Here is a 19,233-nt window from a genome sequence, read left to right on the forward strand (position 1 = left end):
TCTTTTCTTTTCTTTTCTTTTCTTTTCTTTTCTTTTCTTTTCTTTTCCCTTTTTCCTTTTCCTTTTTCTTTTTCTTTTTCTTTCTTTTTTTTCCTTCTCCTTCTTTCCTGTAGGACTGGGGAGTGAGCAAGTAGCTCTATCAATCCACTATAATTGCTGTTGGATGCTGGCTGTGATAAATCCACTCTAATTGCTTAAACAAAGGCTAACGTTTTAAACTTTGGAAACTCTCCCATAGCCCAGAAATATTAATCCAGTTAGCTGTTCACTTCCATAATGGATCAAACACGAAACACTCTTGAGGTTCATTGCCTTTTCAATTTTGTCATAAACTGTCTTATAATATTAGCTGCACACAATACTATTTGATGCTTTTCTCCAAATCTACAGAAATTACAGGGGAAATTCCCACACCTTTCCCTCTCTCTGCTCCATTCCACTTAACCATGCACTGCTTTAACCATTTTAATTCAGATGTTTCAGTGAATAGGGCAGAAAATAGGGGTCAAGGCATTCTATGGTAATTTCAAAGAGAGAGTCAGGAACAAATACAGATATTTTTTTCTTCAGCTGCACAATATTTTCCTGTTTCCCTCCCCTCCCCACCTACTCTGGAGTAAGTGACTTCCCCATTAAGATGCATTCATTTGGCTGGAACTCTCAGTGTACAAAAAGCTGTATTCTTTCTGCTCTACTGCTAAGGTCAAGCTGCCAGTTTTCTTCGTGATGCGTGAGGCAACACAGAACACAAATTGCATTTCCACTCTCTTCAGGTCTTCTTTCAAATGCCACAATACTGACAGTAATCACTGAGCTGAACAGATATGACACATAAGACACTGACAGAACAAATAAGGCCCATCCTATCTTGGTTTTCCACTAAGTAAACAAACATGTATTTGGTTCTCAGCTTAACTAGAGAGGGTTCTGAAGATAGGTAACTTTTAAACACTGTGCCATTGTGAGAAATTCATCATATGTTAGACATCCTGACATTAATTTAAATATAGAAATAAATTAGGCATATAAATAAAATAAAATAAATTTGGAACAGAAAATCCTTTCCCAATAGATTGCAAATCCAAGCCCTTCCACATTGCCATATTCCTGGCAAAATATTTTATTGGCAGGAAATAAACTTACAGTAAGTTTATGGGAAAAATAAAAGGAATTTTGATAGAGAGCACGGACTCCACACCATTTACTAAAATAAACAGGTGGTATTTTACATTTCCTACTTCTCTCATAAATTCTACCATGTATGTGAAGGAAGAGCCTGCAAGGAGAGAAGAGATAAAAGTGGGTGGAAGGAATTAGTACTCAGAGACAAGTAATTCTATCACCAACTTCTTAATGATTTTTAGCAGCTTGTTATGCACTAAAGCTGAAAAGAATTTTTCATGGTATTTGTCTATGGCATTGAACTTTGACTGTGAGCCAGGGAAACATTTGATTCAGAAACTTTCATCACAGTGAAAACTGGTTATTCTGTCTGCCTAGGTCATTTCCTGAGCAATCATGTTGACTACAACATATCTCACCTGTTCCCAATCCACATCTTGCTTTTTGTTGTGACTAAATTAACACCAGTGGTGTTAAAGATATTCCCAAGAGATCCAGCCCTGTAAATTACTCACGGCCTACAATTTTTACCTGCTTCATTTGTGATGCTCAGAATCAGAAAGGGAACAACTAGCAATTTCTTGGAATAAAAGTTTCAATTTCTGCATTTTTCCTACCTATAGCCAATCAGAAATGCATCTTATTCATAAGCTTGAAAATGTATTTGAATTACGCCACCCTAAAGTATCCTAACACACAAAACTGGTTTAAAACTTAATGAACTAATACTCATCCAGAATGTACAGTGATGGTTTAGAAACATAAAAGGCAGCTATGCAAACCATTTTGATCCATAGTTATTTTTAGGTAAATGAAACTGAGGAATAAAAGCTTTCAATCACCAAGTGATCCTATTCTTTAAATATGCTGTCACTGTCAACCAGCACAAGTGGTTATCTCACTGGGTTTTGCACAGCTTTCTATAAATTCTTTGAATAACACATTGGCACTAACAACTATTTTCCTTAAAGAGTGAAAATGTGTGTTACTTTACACTTAAATAAACCTTACATGAGCATGTTTCAGGGATACGTGTATTTAAATCTGTTTATAGTCACTAGTTTTTTGTTTTGATTTTTCCTCCTACTGCCACTTGTTCAAAATTTATTATAGTGAAGTAGAGGTTTGTTTATATTGTTATGAGCAGTAAAAGCTGGAGAGTGAGAGCAAAGGTAAGAGCTGGGTCACAAAGAATAAGAGAAAACATATAGAAATACATGTATATTTGTTTTTCATCTTGTCATTTTTTCCCAGATTGGGGAAAACAGAATTTTAACTCCTGGTACCAAAGGAGATATCCCTCTAGCATCACTGTGATTCATTATTCCACTGAAGATTTCTGTGTGTGGAGGAATCTAGTTCTTCAAAGAACACAGAAGAGTCTGACAAATTCTGTGCCTCCCACTGATTTCACAGGGTGTTACATCTTGCTAAGGCTGGGGCCCACAGATTGCTCTGAGTTCTTGATGGTTGTCAGAAAACCACACACGAGAAGCATCGCTTTGCCTAGCACCCCATAAATTTATATTAATGTTAGATTTACACAGCCTTGTACATGGCTGAGAAGATGTAGTGCTTTTGTTCAAAATATCCATTACTTCCTTATTTTCCTTTTGTGAGATAAGATTTATGAGAAAGCAAAGCAGGCACAAAACTTAAACAGTTGCAGTACAAAGAAAGAGTTTTATTACTAATAGAATTAAAAGCAAAAAGAAATAGCAAGAAATTAAAGCAAACCCCCTTTCCCCCTTCCAGCTCTTTCCTCCTTTTACCCAACTCGCACAAAGGGTAACAGAACATGGGATTTTAGTCAGTGTTGCAGTTCTTGATGAGTCTCTTTCATACGCTTAAGGAAAAAAGGGTTTTCTTCAGTTGCACGTGGTTCCCAAACTGCCACCAACAGCAGACCCGCCCGGAAAGAAACAATCTGCTGTGGTGTAAAACATCTCTTCTAAGAAAATCTCACAGTTCCTTCACACTGCCAAACACAGGCTATCACACGGGGTTATTAATCTTTTTAAGGAAGAGTTACTTTGGCCTGAACACAAAGGCTTTTTTTTTGCCACAAGTCTCTAAAAGCCTCTCACTGCTTCTATGTAGCCTGGCATAGGCACTCTTCACAATCTTCACGGGCCACAAGTGAATTCTCCATCCCCCCATATGGAGAATCCATACTTCAAATGGGTCAAAGAGACAAAGAGTTTGTGGTATTACAGTTTCTTACCACGGCCTGGAGGAAGTTTTTTAAGCTGCGCGCCAGAATCGCGGCACCGCCCTCTTTTCTCCCGTCGCCATTTCAGCTCCGTCTCACGTGACTCACTTTCTCTTCTCTCTGGCTCTGAAGCTGCCACGTTGAAGAGTGTTCTTGTTCAGGCTTTACGGTGGAGAAAGCCTCGCTCCCTGTGTGCTGCTGGCTGCGTGGTGTCCTCTTCAGTTCGGCACGAAGTGTGCTGGCTGCAGACAGGAGGCTCCGCCGGCTCCTGTTGGCTCTGCCAGCTCTGCATGGAGAGGAGAGGGAGAGGAGAGGGACCCACCGGTCCCAGGAAGCTGCGCCAGATGGGTTTAGCTGTGTGGCAGTCCCTGGCTGGTTTTAGCTGCCTGCAGCTCTGGGACAGTTCCCACCCCCCAGCAGCCCAGGGTCTGTGCCGCGGCATTGGAAAGGGAGGGAGGGGTAGGGCCCCCGGTCTGGCGGGGCCTGGAGGCTCAGAGACCCCCCGATCTTCCAGCACGCGAGCTGGAACAAAAAGAAATTCCCGCCTTTCCGCACGATTTAAATATGTAAATTGTGAGAAGCGTCATTAGTCTAAGACTGTCTATCAACTCAGGTTCAACCCACTACAGGAGAACATAAAAGGGCTGTGCTGAGAAGATTTAGAATCACAGAATCATAGGAAAATAAGGTTTGAAAAGACCTCTAAGATCATCAGGATCAGCCATTAACTCAACACTGACAAGGTCACCACAAAGCCATGTCCCTAACCTCCACATGGACAAGTTCTTTTAATACTTCCAGAGATGGTGAATCCATCACTGTCCTGGACAGCCTGTTGCAATGCCTGAACATCCCTTCACTGAGGAAATATTTCCTAATTTTCAACCTAAACCTCCCCTGGCACAACTTGAGGCCATTTTCTCTTGTCCTATGGCTTGTTCCGTGGCAGAAGAAATCAACCCACACCAGTCTACAGCTGTGATGATGCCTCTCCAGCTTCCTACTCCAGAGAGCCAGTGAGTGAGAAACACGGGATAAGATGTCACAGAGGCAGGAGAATGATTCTCTAACATGACCTCTGTGTACATTTTGTGTACAGGTGTTGGGATATGACTATGTGCTATTAGCACCAGGTAGGATTACTGCAGTGGAAAAACAGCGTGTGAAACCAATGCTCTTAGAAGTACAAATTGCTGCATTTTCCTTCTATCCCTTTACCCCCTTATCATTGCTTTACTCATCTGTTTATAGTTTTCTGTTTTCTCAATCTTTTTCTATGTCTCTTTTTTTTCCATTGACTTGTTCTTTACTCTTGGTCGTCGACATCTGTTAACATTTCCCATCCTAATTGCTTGGATTGTTTCTTTTATATCTTCTTTTTTGACTTTTTCCTAACCCCTTCCTCACCATAAAATACCATAGTCAATTGTCATTTTGAGCATGTTACCTCAGGGGGGAAAAAAAAACAGAGGAAAATTATGTGATGCACTCCTTGTTATGTCAGGCATTTAACTTTAAAGTATCTTAGGAAAGATTTGAAAAATAGATCTTTTGACTTCCACTTTTATATGAACAGACCAGTAAGTAGAGTGTGCACTGAGAGTGATTATGTTGCAAATTCACTTCTTTTTTTTTACTCTGGGAAATCCATTGAATGAAACTGCTTTAAGTGGAAGAAAGGCACAAGAAGGCGGTTTCTGGAGCTCATGAGGGGCTACTTGATTACTGTAATAGATTGTTCTTTCTTCTTCTCTAATCCCAGCAGAGAAACAATGTGTTTCTAGAGCATATCTACAAATATTAGGAGACCCCCATGAAGACCAGGAACACATCCTTGGTCTGGACCCAGTGCCAGATACTGCACAGAGCAGAGCTCTGTCATACTGTGTGTGATGAGTGATCAAATGACCATGGCACCAGGTATGTTGTGAAGAAAATGTCTAATGACTGCTTTTTAATCAAATTGAGAACAACATTTCTATATTAAAAAGTCCAGAAAAAATTTAGAGAAGGGGAAATTTTAAAGCCTGCCAGGCATTCTGGATGGCTTAAGAAGCTGCTGTTTCTGAAACAACTGAGAATTTGACAACACTTGGGTTTGGTTTTGAACATTCTGAATAAACATCTAAAACAACAGTACACGTTTTGCAAGCTTCTAAAGAGACATTTCTGTAAAGACAGTCAAGATCTGGTTCAATAGGGAAAAGTTCAGTATAACACAACAAGCTGTCATGCAGGTAGTAGGCTAGTAAAGTTACTGAAGGAATCACAGAATCTGACAGAGCAATCAAGTTAGTAAAGGAATCACAGGATCTGACAGAGAATACAAATTTGAGCTAGGACTGTTTTATTTCAGGCATGTGAAAATGGACAAGAACTACAGAATTACATTAGCACTTCAAGGAGATTGCAAGGAAAGAAATTACACAACATAACTGCAGTCTCTCATAACTCTCATAAACTGCAGTCAGTGTAAGCTGAAGAAGAAATACGTTCATCAGTCTCTGAGCTGATTACAGCTTTTACTTTGCCAAAGATTATGAAATTAATTTTTAAATCTTATAAATATTTGTGAGCTCACTTTTGGGACCCCTGAAATAACTCATTTAGTTCTAGGATTTTAGTGAAAAGATAAAACACTGACCACATGAGTTGAAAACATAATTCTTTTGGAGACCAAATTCATGATAGTCCAACTTGGCATCTCCTGAGACAGACTTTTACATTCACACCCTCATCTTTTGGATGCTCCCCATCAGCCTTGAAACAAAGTGATTTTAGCTAGTGTCTCCAGTGCCTAGTGGGCAGGTAATGTATTAGAAGATCTCTAGGGAAAAGTGGGACACTTTTGGGAAAAGTGTCTTCCCAAGACACTTCTTCTGAAACTGAGACCCTGCACAACACTCTGGTAACACCCAATTCCTGTCATTGGAGCTGTGTGAGCATGATGAGACTTCCAGCTTCTAGGAAAGAAAATTAGACAGTCTTTCAGGCATAAAGGGAGACTAATTAAAGTCAAAAAACAAATTGAAAGTGGAAAAGGATTACCAGAGGAATGGAAGGGAATATAATGGGAAATATAGAAAGAAAAGAGATGAAAGCAGCCACACAAAAAAAAAAAAATCTTAATTGTGCTTTCAAGAGTGTCCCTAAGGGAATTAATCTCCTCCAAATTCTAGCAAATAGCACGTGCCAAAAATGCTGCAGATGGCTCGGCTCAGCAGCAGGGATGGCTTGGAAGGGAAACAGTTCCTGTGGCTGCCTCAACAGATTGTTTACAGCAAAGATACCGACAGTGCCCAGTCATTGTCATGAAACAGTGCTTGTTCCCTTGTTTGAGACTTCAATCTGGGCATTTCAAATGGCAGATTTGTGTGTGGCTGAAACCAGGAGAGTCCTTGATAGTTTGATTCCTGTTCCTGAGGAATAGCCTTGTCTCTTTACAGCAAGCAGTGTGAACAGGAAAAGCTGAGCAGTGCACAAGTCACTGAAATCTTCACTCTAAGTGAAGCTCTGTTTTAATAAATCACACCATGAAAAGCAGACTCATTAATATAACCTTCTGTGAGTACTAATCACTTAGAGTGATAGAATACCCTGAATTGGAAGGGGCTTACAAGGGTCATCAAATCTAACTCCTGGCCCTGCACAGCACCATCCCCAACAATCCCACTCTGTGCCTGAGAGCATTGTCCAAATGTTTCTTGATCTCTGTCAGTCTGGTGCTGACCGTACCACAGGAAACCTCTTCAGTGTCCAATCACCCTCTGGGGGCAGAACCTTTTCCTGATATCCAAACTAGACCTCCCCCATCTCAGCTTCATGACATTCCCTTGGGTCCTACACATAAGTGTTCACATAGAAGGAGTGTAGGTGAAGACCCTGAATCAGTAAATTCCATTTCCATCCCTGGAACAGAGAACAGCAAGAGGTGAGCTAACAGATCTGTTTGCCTTCCATCTGCACCATCACCCAACACACACACGAGATGGCCAGTACTTTAAGGGTGCTACCTCAGCACATTTCCAGTTCTACAGGAGTGTTTATACACTAGAGGACACATTTTAGTTCTGTTTGAGGCAACATAAATTACTTTTTTTGTACAGAATAAACAAATACAATCTTGAGACCAGCATAAGGATCTCTGTTTAGCAGCCTGAACACAAAGAAAACTGCTGGCTATGTACATTATTAGCGCCATATCAGCCAAAAGTCCTGATGACTATTAACACATCTCATAATTTTGAGGATGACAGTAGTCCTTCTCTTCTATAAGAGAATTTGAAAACTGTAAGTGCTTTTTCTGTTCAGGTATATTTGCTCTTTAACACTCAATCTCTGTAATTTATTCTCTTAGTGTAAAGCACTTAGACTAACAAAACTTTCAGCAGCCTGTTCCTTTCAAAGACCCTTCCACAATCTGTTCCATCTAGCTTTTAAGCAAATCATTAAGGGTATATGCCACCATTATTGACCAAAGAAAGTTTGTCTTGAAGATCTCATCTATCTCTTAATTATACATGTTCTAATTCAATTTCATCTCTTAAATTGTTACTCTCCATTAGGGAATTCTGGCCACTTTCCTCCTCAAATTTTGGGATATATGTGTTCTTCTCTTGATATTCATTACTTTTGAATATTGCAAATTCTCCATCCCCTGTTCCAAAGGAGCATGGAAGTGACCAGCTCATTTGCTAGCCTTATCCAGGCGGGTATTTATATAATATCATCTGGGTGTTATGATGGGAGAAGCTGGATAGATCAACCCATTCACATCTGTTGGGGTTTGATACTGGCCAAGTGCCAGGCACCCATGAAAAAAAGCTATGCACTTATTTTTCTTTGCTATAGCTGAGCAGAAGAGGGGGAATTAAAACAAAAACTTCCTGAATTGAGATAAGAATTAGGGGAAAAACACTTAAAGGCAAAGCTGGTTCAAAACTTAAACAGTATAAAGAAAATTTATTAACAGAATTAAAAGTAAAAAGGGTGATGAGAACGGAATGAACCTCTAGAACACCTTTCTTTCCTGGTCCCTCCCTCTTTCCACCAACTGCACAAGGAGACAAAACATGGGTTGGTTTTGGTCTGTATTTCACCTCTTAAAAATCTTTCTTCAGTATGCTTAAGGAAAAGAGTTTCTTTCTTCTGCTGTGCCATGGGATCCTTCCCACAGGAGATAGTTCTCTGAGAACCTTTCCACCATGGTTTCAACTTTCTTGTGTAGTAGTCCCGCCCAAACCTGCTGCAATGTGAGTCCCTCCCATGGGCCAAGCAGTCTTCCCACAACTGCCTAGAGTGGGTCATTTTATTTCATGGGGTTTAGTCTTTTAAGGATCAGCTGTTCTAGTTTGGAAGCAATAGTTCTCTTTCTCTATCTCTGGAAGCAAAGGTCCTCTCTCTGTTTGAGTTCCTTATTAGATTACAGCTTTTCAACATCCCCTTGCTCCAGCATGGACACTGTTCCTCATGGGCTGTGCATGAATCTCTGCATCCCTCTATGTACTTATGAATTACAGAGAAAGTTTGTTGTATCATAGTCCTCACCATGGCTTGTAGGGGAAAAAAAATCTTAGCTCTGATGCCCACAGCACCTCCTCCCTCTCCTTCTTTTCAATAACCTCGGTGACGCCATGTTGGTTCTCCTCAGGTGTCCCCACTTTTCCCTTTTCTCTGACTCAGGAGAAAGTTGCTGTAGGTTCGTTTGTTCTCAAGTTCCAACAATTGAAAAGTCCTTATAGAGCTTCACTGAGATTAATAGGTAGGTTTCGGCTCCATATGGGGGAACTGTTCACCATGTTTTCATTGCTGGCCACGTGGTCCCTGCCGGCATTGTGCAGGCAGCCCCGGCCACACGGTCCCAGCCTCAGGAAGGCCCTGGCCCTCACCACCCCTCAGGAGAAGAAAAGAGAGCTTCCTCCAGTTTTGTTCTTTTCTTAAATATGTCATCACAGAGGTGTTACCAACTTCTCTACTTGGGCTAGTAACCTGCCCATTGTAAGAACCTTCAGCAATTGGCTCTGTGCCAGACATGGAAGTTTCGAGCAGCTTTTCTCCCACCCACTCTCTTGGGGAGACTTTATGATGTGCATCCCCTATCGCCTGCTCTATGTCCAGACATGAATCCTGTGCCTTTCTATGCCTTTAAAATTGGGTCCAAGAGAAGGAAAAAAAGCCAGGCGAACTTTTCAAAGTGGTTTTGTGTTCAAGGACACAGAGAGAGCTGCTGCTGCTGCAGAGCGGATGCAATCACTTCCTGCTTTTCCCGGCTCTTGACTCCTTTTCTTGGAAGAGAGAGATGGAGAGTTAAACTCCTTTGCTCCTCTGGGACTTCAGTTTTTCCTTCTTCTTCTCTTCTGGACTGTTCAACAACACCAGAACACAACGGGAGACCTTACACCAGCCCAGAGGGCCCCCACAACAAGCTCCAGCTTTGGAGAGGAGAAACCCACACCCACAAAAGACTCTGAAATCTACCCAGATTTTCTCCACAGTGAGAGGTTTTATTATTTAGCATTATTCTTTTCCATTGTGCACGCTGTTTATTAAATAAATAGGGTTTTTTTCCCCCTTTTTCACTTTCCTCCAAGGAATTTCTGCCCAAACCTGGTGAGGGAAGGTGGCTGTAACCTGCCTTCTTTGGAGGAGACGTTCCTCCCAGAGAATTTCCCTTAATTTGTCTCAAACTGGGACACCCACCAAAAACCAGGCTGTGTTAAACCAACACAACATCACAGCCACGTCCATTTACCTTGAATCACTGTATACATATGCAAGTTGCACAATAAAAAATCGTGAATTACTGTCTACAGCAGCTATTTCAATATAGTCATAGTCATTTGTCATCATAAATCATACTGTGTCACTCCTTTTATCATCTCTGTTGGTTTTCTTTGAACTCTGTCCTATTTATCAGACATCTTCTAGTGCTGAAGAATCCAGGACTCCAGACAGATTTCTCAGCACTGAGCTGGTATCTCACATGCAGAACACTCCCCCCCCACCCCATTAAGTACAGAGGGCATAATTGAATCCTCCACCTCTCTAACCATTGAATTATGTGAACTGCCAAAATAATGAAAACATCTCTAACTCATTTCCCTAAGGCAAACAGCTCTATCCACAAGGTCTGCCCATACGCAAGAGAAATTGATTAATAAATAATGTATTTAATCCTTTTAAGTGGATAACCTGCACACTAAACATAAATGAAGAATATCAGAAAGGGGTCCAGAATTATTTGAATTCTCAGATTCAATGGTCCCAAGTAATATAGCACACATGAAAATGCAGGATTTAGGTCATCACAAGAGGTGTGATAGCACAGGTGGGAAAGAGAAAATGCACTGTGGGAAAGAGAAAATAGTTTCAAGTTACTACAGCTATCTCTCTGTACGTGACCTCTGTGAACTACACCTGAATAAAAGAATTCATTCTTCTTTGAGTAACAAAAAATAACTCTACAGAGGAAACCAGTAGGCATTCTTGCTTCTAGTAAGGCCACTAATAGAAGAGAATGTGAATTTTTGGAATTTGTACTCAGAAAATGATGTGGAAATATTAGAGCTTTCTAATTAAGCATACAGGATGGTCTGAGCAGGAAAATAAGGTCCTACAAGTCAGGTTTCAGATACTCAGTGTATTGCAGTGAAAGAAGATTGAGGTGTGAATTCATCATTGTCTACAAGTATTAAGAGAAAACAAGGATTTTCTCAAAGTTGTTAACAAACAGATAAAATGTCTAGAAGATGGAATTACACAAAACAGAGCTTGAAACAAATCCAATTACCTACCTGTGAAAGAACCTAAAATACATGGAGAGTTTTGTTATCAAAGATCACAAACCTACCAGGAACTCTGCCTTTGTACAATATCCAGAGCCTAATCTCATTTATGAGAAAACTGGAAGTTACCCAAACCAGGGATGTGATTGTCTGGCATTGGTGGCCCCTCTCTACAAGGTGTTCGTTCACTTTTGCATGGCAAAAATACAACATGCACCACAATTATTTTGCTTGAAATACCTGCTATTGTGCATCAGAACTGTGACTGCTGTTCAGTTTACAGCATCCCAGACACGACATAGCTGGTGGCTTAGAGCGGTCAGTTAGGATTTTTTCTCCATGGATACATAATTGTCAAGAAGCATTACCATGTGTGTCATACATGAAATCCCTATTTGTGCTTGGTCTTTGCATATTAAGTGCTTTAATTAATTAATTTTGAGTTAAATATTTTTAAATTGAATCTTAAAATTAACCCATCAGCCCAGGTACAAAAATCCAGTTCCATTATCAGTGTTTTCAATTGTTCAAAATAGTTTATTAAGAGAGTTGCACCCTTCCCAATTAAAAATTCCCCTGTTAAAAATCACTAACTTGCCCTTTTCAAACTTCAAGCCACTGGTACACCATACGAACTATCTTTCCTGTGTTTACTGTGTACTTTTACAAGTGTTTTGAGGTGTGTTGGATGTATTTTAATACTTTTTTTTGGTGTTTTCACTTGCATTTTGATTCCAAGGCCAAAAAAAAAAAAACCACCCAGTCTAATAGCCAGCAGCTATTTTTAGCTACAGAGCCATTACTCTGCAGGCAAGCTCCATGGCAACCTGAATACCTGAATTTTAATGAAGGCATTGTAACTCCCTTATCTCAACTAATACCACCCCCCTGACAAGGATGAGCCATTGGTGGATGGAGATGATCCATCAAGGGGAAAGCACCAATCGCTTTGGACCGAAGGGGCGGGCTGTGGGCGGACTAGGGGTGGAGCAAAAACTATAAAAAGGATGAAGCCGAGAGGCGGGGTCTCTTTTCCCCTTTTGCTCCCCTCTTCCAGACTAGCTGTGGGAGATGTCGGTGCTGGGTGTTAAAAGCCTAATCCTATTAAGGAGCCATTAGTAATTTTTTTTGACTTTGGACCAGCTAAAAGTCAGCCCAGCACTGCAAGTTCTTTTTCTCTACCTGAGGTCTAGTGCTGTCTCAGCCAGAAGATCTCATATCCCTGCGCTCCTGGGGCATACCATCTACTGAGCCATAGGATCCCAAATTTTTATATTTTTCTGATTTCTGTAATTTTTCAATTTTTCTGTTTTCAATAAATTAATCTTTTTAAGAGTTGTCTCATTTCTCACAATGTGCTTTGGTCTGCACCACTGTCAGTTCTTCTGTCTCCTCCCTTCCTTCCCCAGCCTCATGCTGCCACTTCTATACCAGGTCACAGCTAATCAGAGGATGCAGGCAGTTCTGTGAAGTGACCAAGGGAATTTATATGCCATTTTGAATGGTCAGTACCCTCACCCTTTCAGAACTGTTGCCAAGGAAGGAAGTTTGCCTGTAGTCAAAAAATCAATATTCTTTCATCCTTCCTTTTTTTGTTTCTTTTTATTTTTAAATCTGAATAAGTAGAATAATTTCCCTGAAACACCCAAGGAATTAAAAATCTGGACTACCCTTTTTTTTCAGACAGAGAATTATGAGGGAACAAGCAATTCTTTTCAGATGGCATAGAGATGTGTGTCTTTGTTAATTCGGTAGCTTAATTTCTTCTCCAGTAAAATAAAAAATGACATTTTTTGCAATTAGAGGAGAAGCAGGAAAAATTAAGACACCAAAAACTACACTTATAATGATTTTGAGGGGGGGGGGGGAAGTGACTTGGATTGCCTTAACTGTAATCCACAGCATGCCCAAGCACTTGAAGGGGAACTTTTTTCACCTTGACTCCTACTGAGCAGTAACTAAATCCAACACTTTCATCCTGGTGATTGGCTTTCCTCAGGATATGATAGGAGGCCAGACCCTTTTCTTTGATTCATCTACCAGGCGTTTCAGGAAGCATAGCTGTACCTGAAAATATTCCTGGGGAAAATAAGGAACCAAATCAAAACCAACCCCCTCCAATAAAAATGTCTGCTGAGGTGTTTGATCAGTGTCTGGAGTGTGCTCTGTGACCGAGCCCTGTGATGGGGTAAGAACAGCATCAGCAGGGCCAAGTGATGCTTCTCAAGCTCAGCACTTTTGATACCAGTGGAATCTTTCCCTTTGCCCTTCATCCTTTTCAGGGGAACCTGGATCATACATTAATTTATCTCCAGGGAGTTTACAAACAGCTGGAGTGGGTCAGCTCTCCAGCACACACTCCAGGGTACTCTATTTACTGGGGACTCTTGTTATAAGGACATGCTTGAAGATAATAGGCACATAATTTGCTTTATCTAGGCAGAATAAGAGGTAAAACAGGACAGAAAAAAGGACAATTGAGTACATAAATTAAAGAAAATTGCAGATTTAATCTAATTCTTCATACTGAAGTTCCCACATAACAGAGAACATAATTGTTTTCACACATTTTAGAAGTTATTGTGTACACATGATCTTGAAATTAATTGGATGAGTCACCTGCATCTGTAGAAACATAGCCTTTATGCCACACTGGCAAAAAAAAGGAAAAAAGAAAAAAAAAAAAAAATCAAGGAAGCCAATGGGTAAGAATATCTCAAATGTCTCCCTTAGCCAGCCCAGACTGAGAATACATTTCCTCACACAGTTCCTCCAATATCCCTGAGAGAATCTTTTCTTAAGTTTTTCTTTTCCTCTTTCTTATTCTTTTTAAGATTGAAGCCTGGAAATACATTTCTAAATACTTTTCAATATATAATAAAACTGGAAATATATTAGTTTCACAAAAGTCTAGGGACAATTATTTTAAAATATCTTCAAATTTTGTAGGGTGGCAACAGATCATCAGGCAATTAGTTTGAGAAATAAATATTGAAATATGAACAATTTCTCCAAGATAAAAATCTTTCTTATTAACAAGAGAAATTAGTTAGTTTTGAAGAATTTGAAGAGAGATTAATTAGTTTTGAAGAATTCCTCTACTCATCTGAAATGCAGCTTTCATAAGAGGGCTAACAAGAAATTCACTTTGCATCTGTGATACACCTATGCTGTGCATAAACATGTAATTTTATTTACCTGGAATAACTGTAGATCATCTTCAGCCTTAAATAAATCATCATTAACTAGGGTTAGGAAAAAACAAACAAACAAACAAAGAAGAACACGCTAAAAAACCATTTTTATTCAGCCAAGAAGATGCACATAAAGGTGGATTATGGTGCAATCTGATCAGCATTTGGAGATTGCTTAGGCAATAAATTTTCATCAGAGGGAGGTTTTTTATTTTATTCAGTTGCACAGGTACATCAATTTGTTCATTTTAGTAGTCACTGTGCAACCCCTGGGTTAATCATTGCTAATGTTTTGCAGAATGTGCTGCAGTTAAGTATTGTTATCCATGTAATTGGTTTGCTAAATATAAGGCAGCAATGGATGGCTTCAGGCTCTTTAGTGCATGGGTTTTTTTTTTTTGTAACACTGAAAACCAGAGCTAAACCCAGAGGTCTGATCTACGTCAGAAAAGGAATGTAAGAACACCTTATTTACTGATCTCTGAAGGTATTTGTGAAATACGGGTGTCAAAACCACTAAGGTTCTTAGGGCTTGAGCTCTTTATCAGTCAACTTGAGGTAGGTTTGAGTGGTACTGACGTGGCCTGATACTTGTCATCAGGGCAGAGAAGCCCAAATGTCAGTTTCTCATTTTTAATTGAAATAGAACTATAATTAGAAATACTTCATTTTGATATGGACTATAATTGAATGAGAGTCATAGAAAATTTAGTTTACTTACTTCTGTTTAATTTGTAGCATAACTTTGGTCTGAACTTGCATCAGCCTCTACTTGATATTCTTGATGATGAACACAACATATGCAACATAATAAATTAACATATTGCTCTGAAAACAAAAAGAATTCTGTTTTCAGAAGCCTTAGAAGACATAACCCATTCTAGGGAATCTATACTCCACAATTAGAGTACAGAAATCAACTCCTATAAAAATGTACATCTAGCTTTGTACTTTTTAATTGGACACAACTATTACCTATTTCTTCCAAATGCTGGGTTTTGAGGTTGTGCTTTTTCCTCCTATAAAATAGTGGCAGACCTTTTTTTTTTTTTTTTTTAATTATTATTATTTTTCCAGAATTGATTTTGAAGTGTGAGAACATTTAAGGAACAATTCTCAGACCATTTGCAGTTTACACTTTATTACTCTGTATGTGGTGGGTGTCGGACTTGAATGCACTGAGTTCATCTTCTTTTACCAATTCCTGTGAAGCTTACACCACACTGAATAGCCCAAACAAAAGGATGTTGGCTGTCCTCCTGGACAGTCTGCCATATTGGAGCAGAGAAGTGAAGAGACAAGCTTGACTAATCCAAAGAAAATTTTTTGTAAACACCAATGCCAAAACAACATCCCTTGTTGGTCTCCTCCTCCTCATTTCACCCCTTGCATGAGTGGAACAGTAAGAGAGCAGGGGAGGGTTGGCAATACAAGATCAAAATGCCCGGGGATCTCTAGAAGTGAACTACATCCAGGATAAAAAGAAATCTAACATTTTTGTGGCTTGGTTCCTATGGAAAATTCATTCCAAACCTGAATTATTTAATATTTGAATAAATTGAGGAGTGGAAAGGCTTTCATCCGAAAGAGGTCTCCCACTCAGTAATTTAACCCCAGCTGTTACTGTTTTTATCATGACTTTAAAGCAAAGAAGGAGGGAGAAGATGGGAAAAAAAAGGCAGGATGTTATCGATATATTAAACCACATATCACTGATTTGTCAAAATCAAAATTGGAAATGTAACTGTTTTTTTTTTTTTTTTTGTCTTTCATCCTTTTTCTACTGTGATCCATTTTTATGGTTAAATTCATAATTTCCTGGATACAGAAAATCTAGGTCACCAGGGGAAAGCAGAGCTCATCTTGTGGAATGAAAGTAGTCATTAAGGCCTTTTTCTGTTTTTCATCCAGTGTAAATTAATCCTGTTTATGTAACAGTCAGAATGAATTAATGATTTATGGAATGACATCTATTTTTACTTATCTCTATCTGAATTCTATCAGTTGAACTATCTCTCAGGATTCTATGGAAGTATTTCAGGTCCATTGCACATCAGAAGTTCATAGCCAGTAGAAGTTTAACTGCCCACCTCCTTTCTTATAAACTCTTAATAATGCTCTGTTGCTGGGGAATTTTTTTTCACCCAGAAGTTTCACTTTTGTGATAACAACAGAAAGTTTTCATTAATCTTATAGAATTTCATAAATATACACAATCCTATCTTTTCTTCTTTAGACCACACAATTTTTGTTGTTAATTATGTGGTTCTCAGCTTTGGAGATGTATCATACCTTGTGCAATCCCCAGATTTAAAGGCTTTATTCTCATTAAACTACCAGCTAATGTTTCCTGAACACAGAGATTCAAATTAACTAAATTTGTGATTTCAAATCTTATCTAATAGTAATGGAAACTTGGAAATTTCCTCCATATGCATATAAAGTTTGGCTATTATGATTCATTCATGCTGTGAAAGTAGTATCATTTTTAATACTCTGTGGTGAACAAGTTTTCAAAATTACATTTTTCCTACAAACATATATTTGGGGGGGAAGAAAATTGCTGTCATCTTTTGGACACACTCAGGGAAGAAGAAAAAAAATTAAAAAAAAAAAAAGAAAAAGAAATGAAAAAAAGGAAAAAAAGAAGTGATATTTTACTGAAAGTTCCAGCTGGCACATCCTGGATACCTGCTTTTCTTTGGAAGACATAATTTGAAATTGCAGAAATTTACTCGTGAGATTGCTAATATTTTGTTCTTTCCCATTTTACATAATGATTATATGGTAACATCTGTGCAAGAATTGTTTGCTTGGTGAAGCAATACTGATGGGAAATAGCTTTCACTGAAAGATATGCCGCTGAAGTTGAAGCTAAATATAAGAAGAACACAAAAATTATGGATACAGAAAAAAAATTATGTTCACTCACAATTTTTAACTTTTTGCAGCTATACTTTATTTTATTGCTTGAATATAAATAAGCTTGTTTGAGCTACACAGTTATTACAGTTTAGTGTCACAGCTATTTATCCTGAAAATTCCCTGGAATCAAGCCTGGGTGTATTATATTACATTATCCTGCTTTTTGTAATTTTGTTTCTATTTCTGTTTTTCTTTTGAATTTCCAGAAGATATAATCAAATTCTTGTTGTGTGGCCAGCTCAATATACTGACTTCTGAGACAAACTCTGCGTGTTCAGCAAAGTCTTTGTAAGAACACAGAATGCTGGTTTCAGTGAGAATAAATCAAAGCTGATAATATCTGGGAAAAAGAAAACACTGTCCAGAGAAAATAATGACTCCTCTGAAGAGATATCATTGTCAGACACTAGCATATCTTGCCAGCTATGGACAGGGATATTAAAATATGCTGCAGATCTGCCTCATAGCCTGGAGTGAGTCTCAAGCAGGCATGCTGTACCTGTCCGGACTGGAGAAGAGACTAAAAACAGCTGAGCCACAATGACACTCAGCAAAAAAAAAAATTTAAAAAAACCCTAAAATACGTGGTAAAGAAAACAGAGTCACTGCAGGCATCCCCCACACTCTGCACTGTACAGCTGACTTTGCAGTTAGCTCGATTTCTACCTGAGCACAAGGACCATCAGGCCAACAAGTTATATCTACGCTGTCCAGCAAACCACCACCCTTCACCAAGTGGGAGAGTGACACAGAAACTTGCTGTTAAACTCACAGCAGCAGTCTGACTGCTCTCTCCTCACACAGAGCAGACCCAAGGTCAGTTCTACACAAATAACCAATTAAAAAGGCTTGCAGCGCTTCAGTCTCTAACAAATTAAGCTGACTCATTGCCCCAGTCACGAACTATAGTCTTTTATCCAAGCCATGTGCAAGAGAAAGGGGAACAAAACCCCTCATTAAACAATGCCCCTGTCCTGTGAACTTTATGCTCCCAATTCACCCCTTCTCCCCCAAAATATTGCTGCTGAAACTTACCGCTTTTGCCAACTCCCCCTGCTCCCAGCATCACCACCTTGTACTCTCTGGAGCCTGCTGAAGAACTGCTCGAGGAGCTGATCATTGCATTTTCTAGCTCCATCTTGCACGAGGCAGCAGAAGGGAGCAAAACAGAAGAAAAAGCAACTGGCAGGTGTTTTCTCTGATCTTAAACAACTACAAAACCTGTGTTAGGGGAAAAAAAAAGGCAGAAAGGGAAGGTATAATGCAAGAGCTATGATTTATCAGCCTCACACTCACTGCTGTGCCTGTGTTAGCTGGAGAAGGTCTCATAGCAACCACTTTAACAGCTTCCAATAAAATTCTCTCTCTGCCCCCTCCCAGCTCTGTATCGTTCTCTGTTTCCCTTCCTGGACAGCAGCAGTTTTGTGAGTCTCAAGAGGTCTGATACCTCTGGGGTTGCAGTGTCATTGAACAAATAGATCAGATACTCCAGCAAAATAAAATAGATCAAATTTCTTAATTATGAAACTCGTTTATTCTACATAGTATTTGCTTGAATCTTAATGATAAAACAAACCAGACAACCTTCTTTTCACCTTGGAGTTAAATATGCATCCTATGTTTATCAAGTCTGGTAGTTTTACACTTAATACCATTACAAGTGAAACAAGTAACAACTTTTAAGAGCCTTTATTCTTCTCTATTCTTTGGGATGCTTACTGCAAAGACAAAAGTTTTCTAAGGCTAGATTTGTCCCCAGATCAATACTCATTTTAGTTCACTTTGCATCAATTATTTGCAGAAATAAACCAGATACTTTGGGAAAAAAAAATGGTACTTTGTTTTTTCCCATCTTTTTCCACACACGGTTTCTGAAGGAGACAGGGACTGAGGGAGACAGGGACTGAAGGAAGGGGGAAATATTTATTCATCCAGAAAAGATGCAAGGAAGAAAACCAAATTTTTAAAAGTATTTAGTACTGATATCAAGTGATTT

The 19,233-nt window shown here is 39.2% G+C and overlaps 1 protein-coding gene across 1 annotated transcript in view; it reads right to left on the bottom strand.

The window, feature by feature from the left end:
• Window positions 1–18,580, bottom strand: part of RIT2 (Ras like without CAAX 2) — a 182,147-nt gene extending 163,567 nt beyond the window's left edge. Inside the window, exon 1 of the mRNA XM_042028769.1 lies at window positions 18,273–18,580. Within this exon, the coding sequence (XP_041884703.1) occupies window positions 18,273–18,375 (103 nt within the window). The 5' untranslated portion in view covers window positions 18,376–18,580. The remainder of the gene's footprint in view (window positions 1–18,272) is intronic.
• Between the last annotated feature and the right edge of the window lie 653 nt (window positions 18,581–19,233).

Source organism: Corvus kubaryi, unplaced genomic scaffold (assembly GCF_017639235.1).
Source record: "Corvus kubaryi isolate FWS band 111438036 unplaced genomic scaffold, C.kubaryi_AGA036_p1.0 37308, whole genome shotgun sequence".
In the NCBI taxonomy this organism is placed as follows: Eukaryota; Metazoa; Chordata; class Aves; order Passeriformes; family Corvidae; genus Corvus; species Corvus kubaryi.